General features: G+C 29.4%; 1 protein-coding gene across 1 annotated transcript; it reads right to left on the reverse strand.

Annotated features, from left to right (window-relative positions):
- Positions 1 to 1,870: 1,870 nt before the first annotated feature.
- On the reverse strand, positions 1,871 to 6,619 carry LOC114165895 (glycosyltransferase BC10-like). The gene is made up of 2 exons (XM_028050519.2): positions 5,436 to 6,619; positions 1,871 to 2,981 (listed from the first exon to the last, which is right to left on the reverse strand). Exons 1-2 carry the CDS (start codon positions 5,937 to 5,939, stop codon positions 2,340 to 2,342), a joined length of 1,146 nt encoding a protein of 381 aa, XP_027906320.1. The 5' UTR covers positions 5,940 to 6,619; the 3' UTR covers positions 1,871 to 2,339.
- Positions 6,620 to 10,258: the final 3,639 nt, after the last annotated feature.

Genomic DNA, 10,258 nt, shown 5'->3' on the forward strand with positions numbered 1-10,258 from the left:
GTGAACTTTTACCCTTCTTCTTGCTTCCATTCAAAGTTGTCACATTTGTCATCTGGGTCTACTGAGTGTTAGTGTAGTTCTTCAACATATGAAGATTCTAATTTAGTACTTGAATGTGTGCAAAGTGGAGTAATTATGTCTCGAAATAATCAGTTTTGTAAAACTATTTTGTTATTAATATTTCTAGATGAAAGAAGGGATAAGGGGTGGGATTTGAGGAAAGAATGAATAAATATCTCGTTATTAATTTATTCATAAATAAAGAATAAAAGATAATCAACACATTTTAAAGTGAATTTATATTTTTTATAATGAGGAAAAAGAAAATGTTACTATTTGTTTCATATACTCCACTATAAAATGTAATTAATTATGAAAAAAAAAACCTGGTTAATATAAAATAAATAAATGATAAAATTTAATTAACACATTTTTGCAATTCACTTTTAGTAAATAATAACAACTTCATTTCAATAAAAAAAATTATATTTAAGTTAATTAATAAAAAATTATTTAAAATTTAAATAGGTTATGTAATGGTATATAGGGTAGATGGGTTGTGAATTTCTTTTTTACTTTCTGTGTTGGTTTGCTTTTAGTTCATGTAAAACAAAATTGTAAGGACACTCTTTTTATTGCAGGTCGTGTTATTGTATTTAAAATTTTTCCATCTTGTATCCAAAATTAGTCAATGTTTTCTAAAATTTATTCTTTTGTTACATTCAAATTACAATTTTATAAATTGTTATTTTCATTTACATTATTCTGACATAATATTTTATTATAAAAAATTATCAAATAAATATAAATAGAAAAAGTGGCGTCAAATAATATTTTTTCATTTAAATTTGAAAAAGTTATACTTTGATATTCTTAAAAATATACTCATCGTATAACTCATTTAATAATATATATATATATATATATTAAATAAAAATTAATTAAAATATGAATATATTAATTATCAAATAATTATTTTTCTATTGTTGGGCTTTTCTTAATTTTCTTTTAGTTTGTGACGCTTCCTATTTTGAGCATTTCAGAAGTATATTTTGTGAACTTATGACAATGAAGAATTATAATGATGAAAAAGTGGTTATTGTACACAAAAATATCACTTTAAAGTTTTTATTGAATTGGGGGAAGTAACAATTATTTCTTAATTTTAAAATATGAAAGTCAAAATATTTTTTTAACAAAAAACTAAAATAAAACAAACTTATTTTATAATAAATAAAAACATATTGATTCATTTGATTTGGTTTCAGAGTAGGCTAAAGACAGCAGAAAGAGTTGTGTTTCCTTTCCCAAGTTTTTCAAACACCATTCTGTCATTCCACACTTTCATTTGATTCATTCTGTCATTATAAATACCAGCACAATGTTGCCAAGGTAGTATGGAAATATCATGATGAATTATAATTGCTAATAAAATTATTAAAAAGTAATGTAGTCTTGAAGCAATAGCTTCACATACATGTGGCATTATAATTCATTTTTATTTGTCGCCTGGGTTAGATTCTTAAGTACTTTACCTTTGAAATCACCAAATGTGGATTTAGCTTTTAGGCAAATGAGATCAATAAACACAGCTCAGGGCAAAAAGAGATGAAAAATGAATGGAAAAGGAAAAAATTCCACTTTTCTTAGAAATTATAATTTATATACCTCACTTTCTGAACAAGTTAAATGAGAGACTTTAATTTATAGAAAAATAATAATTTGTTTACAAGTAGTTAGTAAGAAACTAGCCACCCTAAAAATATTGCAAGGCGATTTTTTACTTAAAATGCACTCACAACTGTTAAAACATGTCTTATGTTTTTGTCATGTTTAGCACAGACACTGGTACCACAACTATGCAGCAAAATAAGGTAAACAGAGGGGCTTGTTGATAACTTGAAACAAAAGTATAATTCTGACATCTGGGTATGTTTCATAGCCCTGGCCTTAGCATCTTAGTTACAAGATAAACCAAGTAGCAGATTGAAACTGCCAATTGAAAGAACCACAAACTAGATGCCTCAAAATAGTAGACTAATATATGATCTAATGCATTTTTCAATGACCAGAACAACTAGTGTTTCCAAAAAGATAACTACAATATTTATTTATCTAATGAGAGATCCAATAAAGTATTAGCCAATATTTTGGCTAATACCAGTAAAAAAATGTGGTTTAGATTCAATGTCCTACACAACTAAATGCCGGAGGAGCAGCACAAAATTTCTGCAATGCAGGGATAATGAATCATGTGACTGTAATGGAGTAGCAGAAGGGTAACTAACATGCTCCAGTCAGCACTCCTTCGAAGATACAGATTATCAACTAGGCACTTCTCAAATTCCTAGAGTTTTGGTTGCTATGTCTAAAAGAGGGCCTAAAGCATTAGGTGCAAATTTTCTTGCAAATAAGAAGCAGAGTGAAGATGGCTGGTTATTATAAAGACATGTCTGGTCTTGCAAAATTTTCTTGAAGAATTCCTCTTTGATGTCATCCTTTCCAAAAGTAGCTGGATGAGCACCACCCCTCGACCAGTCCACAAAAGTGAGGCTTCTATTTGCCAAAAGATGAGGAGTATTAATGGTTAGCATTGTCTGGAAATAGTGCTCATCAACATAGCATTTGTGTGGAACGCAGAATTCTTTGAGCTTGGGATAGTAAGTAATGTCTGCAACTATCCTAACGGCGAGTTGCCGGTTAACTTCAAACCACTGAGATCCCTTACGCCAGTCACTCATGTTGATCTCAGGTGCCATGTTTTCATCATAGCGTCCTCTGCCATAAGGGCCAGGTTCATCAACTGCACCCATAAAGCTATACCTCGAGCGTGATATGTAACGGTACACAATGCTGAAGTTCTGGAGAGGAATGCAGGATTCAGATAAGAGGATAAACCATTCATTTGTGATATCAAGCAATGCATTGGCCAGAAGTCTTCTTTCAGCATCACACATACTCATCATTCCCCACTCAGCAACCTGTGAAGGAGAATACTGATTAGAAATTTCTTAAAATCACAAAATATTCGACCTTAACCTAATACTTTTGATCCCAATAGTTTCATGAATATGCAATTGTGGTCCTAATAAAATTTTAAATGTATACATTTTGTCCTCCAATTTAAAAAAACTGAGTAATTTTAATCCACTATTAATCTTCCATCTAATAAAATGCTACATGTATGTAAGTGATAACAGTGTCAATTACTCATTTACGTGATATATTTATAATAAATTTGACAATTAACTCTAATACATGTTATTATGACGAATATGATGAATGATATATTATGAAAAAAAAAAAACTTGATTTTGGAAAACAGGAGAACTAAATATGCAATAAAAAATTTATCCAGAAACTACAGTGACTAGAAGTGGACTTAAGCCTGTTTTTTTTTAATAATATGCTAGTCTTAATAACCATTTGCTAACTACAAACTGAATTAGTCCTTCAAACCGGTCCATCACTTTTTAACTGTTAGCAATCACAAATTTGTGCATAATTACAAAACAGCCAAAAATTTTGTAAAGGAAATCAATGGTCAAATTAACCATATATGTTTATCCTCGGAAAAATTATTTCCCTACTACACATTATATGTAGCATACTACAGCTGGAATGCAGTACTTTTTAAGAAAAATCTATTAAACAGACCAAAGAGAAGAAATTTCCCTTTACCAGGGTATAGTTCGTATACGAAGAACCAGTAATGTGAATTTTTCTTTCCCTAATAGGATCTTATTCCAAGAAAATATGTCACAGATCCATACGTTGGATAATACCATTCTTAAAATGCAGAGAAAAGCACAAAATCTGAGTGAGACAAACTTGTTTGGAAGAGTCTCCCAGTTCTATTATAAATATAGAAATATTATACAAGGGGTTTACTCCTAATTAGGACAGACTGTTACTACACTAGATCTATTAGACCAAAATCACAGGTTTGGACAAGACCAAATTATAAATTCAATCAATTTATAATATGGAGTGCAGTACCTTGTTGTCAATAGTAGATGATATTCAACTAGTTAAGAGAGTGGGGGAAATTTTTCCTTGTTATTGTGTGATGTCACTGCAGTTCGTCCTAGAGAGATATTTTTCCTTGTCAGTTTGTCAGGTTGTAGCATTGGTTTGGTCCATCAACCCTCATTTGTTGTTAAGGTTTTAGTCATTGCAAGCACTTGCGTGACTAGACCACTGTGTCATTTTTCAGTGCTTTCTCCTCTGCTCGTTAAGGTTTCAGCTGCTACGAAGCCATCAAGGGAAAGAATGGCTACCACTGTTCAATTCAGAGGCCACTGATCATCCTTATGTTCAAGAGCCGTGACTAGAGGTTCTTTCCCGTGACTTTTTCCGTTGGGAGTTCGTCAATATGTGGGCCAGTTGTGCCACCTTCCTTATAGGTGCTGGTTTGTGATGTTGTATCCTCTATTTGACTACCTGTGCAGCCGTTTCTAAGTTGCTAGTTGCATTTGTCGGAAATATTTTGGTCTTTAGTTGCTGTGTCTGTGGCTGAATCGGAGGTTTTTCTTATTCATTTGAGACCCAAGCTCTTTTCTTTTTGACCAAGGGCCTTCAACAACTACTTGGCCAACTTGCATAATTGATTTGGTTGACAAGTCGGTCTTGCGATTTAAGATCTCAAAGTTATATTTGTAACAAGATTAAAACTTAATAAGCTTTAGTTTGATGGAGAACAACAGAATCTAAAAACAATATCTATAATTTATTATAGAATGTCTAAAATTACCTCTTAGCATTAAATTGTTATCTTAGAGTATCTTATCAAATCGTCCTTGTTGGCCTCTTGCCTTTGCAGCTAGCAGAAAGAAAGTGAGGAAGGAAGAGAGAATAGAGAAGTAAGTGGTTAAAGTGGGAAAGAAAGATAGGAAGGAGGAAATATAGAGTATGGAGAGGGCTAGTAGGAGTGGCAGGAAGATGGGATCCAGATACATATATCTCATGCTTTAGAATAGTCTCTTATCCTAGGATTTGTTTACATATTTCTTAGCAATTATCGTGATTTGTTTCCATATTTAAGTAGAATTACCAGAGTCCATTAGTTAGTCAACATAAGTGTTTGAGTGTTAGTCTTTGAATAAAATGTTGTATTAAGCCTTAATCATAAAGTTTATAGACAATTTAACAGACATAGGAATGGGATCTGACCATCATTTAATATGACCATAAATTAGCAGCACCCATCATAAAACTCCATAATAAATGTGGATGGGTTGAAACACCTACAAATAAATGGCATTGCATTGCTGTGGCCTACGGCTAATAATATAGAGCTTGGATGAAAAATGTGCTGATGAACAATTGAAACATGGAAATCCATATAGATAATGATTTTCCAAATGAATACGTATAGCACCTAACACCATGAGACATTGAAAGCAAAATTCATATCGAATAAAGCTGAACTATACCTGGCTTGGGATCTGTCTTCTATAAAAAACTGATGATGATGGAAAATCCACACTATAGGATGGCAGCGAATGAACATAGATTGAATAAAGCCTCTCATTCCCTTTAAAGAACTTCTCCCAGAGTGGTGCCATTGGCAACGGTCCCTTGGTCAAGAACATGAAGGCAATCTTGGGAGTTCTTTTAAAGGGATAACTCTTGATCCTCGGAGCAAAAGTAGCTCGCCAGAAGAGTTCAGTGTCGTTCATGGTATGCAGCAAACTGGATGGAGGCCTAATCCAACTTTCTATGGTCACCGGCTGCTCAAAGCAAGGTTTAATGGTAGACTGTATCAAAGCCACATTGTGAATACCAAAATGCCTAATCATGTACATGCTAAGAAACGAAGCACCCAGGCCAATAACCAAAAATACCAAGAAGAACTTCAGAAGCCTCAAAGGGAAGGGCCTAGAGAGAGTAGTTCTCAATGCAGCAGGGTCCTTCCCTTCTTCCATTCTAGACTGCATGGTTTTTCCTCAGCTATCTACCAATCAAACCAAGGATCACAGTAAAACTCGTGTTCCTTCACACATAATCACATCTCACAAACACCTCATACGCATCAAAAGCCTCACTTTTCAACGCGAAACCAAATCTACACAAACGAGCCACACCATTCAAATTTCCACCACATGGGGCATCCTTACTTCTTTATTGGGACAACCAATGACAAGCCATATCAAATAACAGATCAAAACCCAAACCAAGCACGAGATCACTTCAAAAACGAAACAAAATCAGCTTCCCACAAAACCAACAATGCTCACACCGTTCAAAAACCAGGATTTCCCGACTTACGAACAAATCAAAAGCTTGGTGTCACGTTTTCTCGGAAAGGGTGGAAACGGCATTGAAGGGAGGATTTGTGAGGGAAGAAAAACCAGAAAAAAATACGCAGAAAAGCGTGAGAGGCGCATTACCATGATGCCATGTTGAAAAGCAAGTTACATACACGGTTCAATCAATGGAAAAGAATAACGTTTGGTGGATCCCTTCACACTTTTTTCCCTCGCTCTTGAATAACGCCAGATTTCAATGGAAGTGGGAATTTTCTGCTATCTCTGCACTTTCATTCATCACTGTCTAATTTTCTCTCTGTTTTAGGCTTTGAATAGAGCCTCAGTTAAAGGTTGAAACCAAACGGGTACTCCTAGGTAGGAGAGAGAAAAATAAAATCAAATAATAATAAATAAATAAATAAACGGCAGCATGATTATTTTAAAACCTATTATTACTAACCTAAGATCAGTTTCATAGATTTTTGTCTCTTACTTTTTGAGTTTAAGTTGTTGCTGTCGTTTTGGGTTTGGTTGGATTCGGCCCACGCCATTCACGTTGATTTCTAGTTTCAACCTTCATATTTACATTTAATTTTTTATTCAAATCATTTACAACTATAATACTTAATTAAAAGCTAATTAATCTAGTTTTCATACACAGACTTTCCCACAATTTTAGCATTAGCCTTTAAATTATATTATGGAGAAGGCCAATCAGTTTTCGGTTAAAGAATAATTAATGTACATTAATTTTATATTTTTACATTAAAAGTTGAAATAATTAATATATTAATTGAAATAGTATAAATATATATAACAGATCTTATAAAGACAAAAGTAACTTTTTAAATTGTTAACTTTTTCTGATACAAAACAAGTAATTTAAAATTTTTATGGTCTCTACTAAAAGGTAAAAAAAATCTTTATTTTTTTTATAAATTTTTTATATGTTTAACACTGTTTTTTTTTCTGATTTTTTTTGTTAATTTAAATTTTTTATGTATAATTATATTTAAATTTTAACAACATCAAAATATAATTATTTAATTATTTTTTAATTTTTATTGTTGAGCATTAAATAAAATATTAAATACATTTATACGACATTTATGAATATTTTTGTTCTTTAAATCAAATAAAATTATATTCATGTTTATTAGGTTACATTTTATTTAATATCACACATAACTATGTACTTTTGTAAGACTCAATGCATCTTAATTATTCGAACAAGTTAAAAAGACCGTTATACTATTAAAATATAATTCTTAAAAAAAATGTAATGCATATAAAAATTATAGTTTACAAGCATGTGAAAGAAAAAAACTTCAAGGTTACACAAGTATAAAAATAAAATAATGAATTAGATAGTAATATAAACATTTATTTGATGCATTTCCTTTTTCTATTTTTCTTCTTTTTATACCATATTACCAATATTAGAAATTAAGAGCAAATACTTTACTCCAATTTTGAGTTAGAATCTTGTAAAGAAAATACAACTTTTCTTGTAGTTTTTTACCATCTATGATTATAGGTGTTAGACCTTATGTCCATGTTGTTAGAATTTTGTACAAGCACATGTTATTGGTTGAAAATTCCCCATTATGCCCCATATTGTACTTGTAATGTGATTTTCTTTGATTTCATTAATTGATTATTTGAGTCCAAGTTCTTTGGGAAAGTGAAATTGTTGTAGGGTGAGTGTAGGGTTTTCCTTTTATTGTTGTTGATTTTTGTTTATTTGTGAACATTTTTCCCCAATCATAGTGAGGCATGGTAGAATAATTGGTGGACCACCAAACTTTTTCAGTCCATTAAGAATACATTCACCAAATTATTCTTTTTCCTTTCCTTCAAAGTTTTGATGGTGATGATGGCAACGTTTCACTAAAGATTCTTGCCAAAAATAAAAAATAAAAATTGCTTGTTTGTTAATTAATGCTTCAAATATGCTCTTTCTTGAAGTATGCCTAAGAGTCTTAATTGATAGTATGTTACACTTTTTATTAAACAATTGATAAATTTTTAAAAGGAAATCATTTTTTTACTACTATAAAATATTAGGGTTAAATATGTTTTTGATCTTCAAGTTTCAGTAAATTTTGGAACTAGTCATTCTTCGAAACTTTATACCAATTTAATCATTCATATTTAAAAATACGTGGATTTAGTTCTTTTTAGGGTTAAGTTTATTTTATATTTTAAACGCATTTTATGATAATATTTGAGTTAACATTGAAGCTAAGATGTGTCAAACGGTATAAACAATTCAAATACTATTATGAAATACGCTTGAAACGTCGTATAAACTTAATAAAATTTTGTTAAAATGACTAAATTCACACATCTTTAAAGATGAATGACTAAATTGGTCAAAAATTTTGAAAAAAAAAACTAATTTTAACTTTCACTGAAACTTAAGGGACAAAAAACATATTTAACCAAAAATATTATAATTCGATTTAATATCAAATTCTATATATTTTATACTTCACAATTTAAAAATAATGATTTGTTTGTTCCCTTTAGGAAATGAATAAATTTTAATCTTGGTTTGCATAAAATATTTTTCTTTATTTTTAGTTCTTTCAAAATGGCGGAAATAATCATTCAACGTGCTTTACATATTTCTTAGCTTAAAAGTAAACATGTTCGTGAAAAAAAAAAATTACTACTTTAAGTCTTGAAGTTCATTTTAAGGTAAATATTTATTTTAAAAAATTAAAAATATTTTTTAAAGATATTAAATGTTCGCATTATCGGCCACTAGTAAATGTTTGTCATTTAAAAAAATCATATAAGTTAGTATAACATATAGTAAAAGAAAAGAAAAATATTTAATTAAGTTTCAAGTCTAATTATACTTATTAAAAATACTTACTTATTATTTATTTTCAAATGTTATTTTGTGTTAATATTAAATAATTTAATTATGTGTTAATACAACACGTGGTGTTTCTATGAAGATAAACTGAAAAAAAAAATAGAGTGACAAAAGACTTTCTCTTCATTTATTTTTATTTTCATTTTTATCTTTATCCAACATGTTTTCGTTATTACTTTCTTTTCAATCTCATCTAACGTTTATTTTATTATTCAAATTATAGTCTCCCAACATTATATTTAAGTTTTCGTTTCCCTTTTCATTTTATTTTACTCTTATTCAATCATAAGAATTGCCTATTATATTAGTATATTAAGACAAATAATATGTGAAGACAACAACTTAAAAGATAACAGGATAAAATAATAATCACATTATCTAATCAACAAAAAATATTAAATGATTGAAACTCAATTAAGAAATATAATTTTTTTAGTAGACAATGATTTTTTTTTAATAAAGATCCACCTCAAATCTATCTTCAACTTAAAATTTAATTAAATCTAAACAACTTATTTTAGGAACAAAATTAAATAACTTTTTAATAAGAAATAAGATAAAAGTTTATAGTCACTCTAAACTTATTTGTTTATTTTAAATATGAAATATTCTTAATTTAACATCAATTTTCCTTTATGGGTATATTTAACTTAACTTAGGAAATATTAAAGACAAAAAAGTAGTTTACTTGTTTTTTTATATAAAAAATTATAAAATTTAAAATAAAGAAATTTTTAAAACAGATAATTTCAAAATAAAGATAAAGCTTAACATATAAACATTTTGAAATCGGACACATAAATTTGAATCAACTTTGTAGATTTATATATATTTATAGTTCATATATTAATTCAATAAAATACTATGCTAGTTTTTAACTCAAACTATTTAAGAATTTAACGTATAATAATTTTGTTATTTTTATTCTACATTTGCTAGATCTAGATGTTTATACTGATCCACAATTGTGTGGTTATGGATCTAAGTTTAAGAACTAACGTTTCTCTTTACATTTCCTAAATGAATATCTTTAGTTTCCAACTCTACATCATTGCTACATTTCCTAAATGAATATATTAAATGTTAAGTTAATAAATAAATAAAAATTACACATTTAAAA

This window comes from Vigna unguiculata, chromosome 10 (genome assembly GCF_037176805.1).
Source record: "Vigna unguiculata cultivar grain cowpea cultivar isolate G323 ecotype 2 chromosome 10, ASM3717680v1, whole genome shotgun sequence".
Classification (NCBI taxonomy): Eukaryota; Viridiplantae; Streptophyta; class Magnoliopsida; order Fabales; family Fabaceae; genus Vigna; species Vigna unguiculata.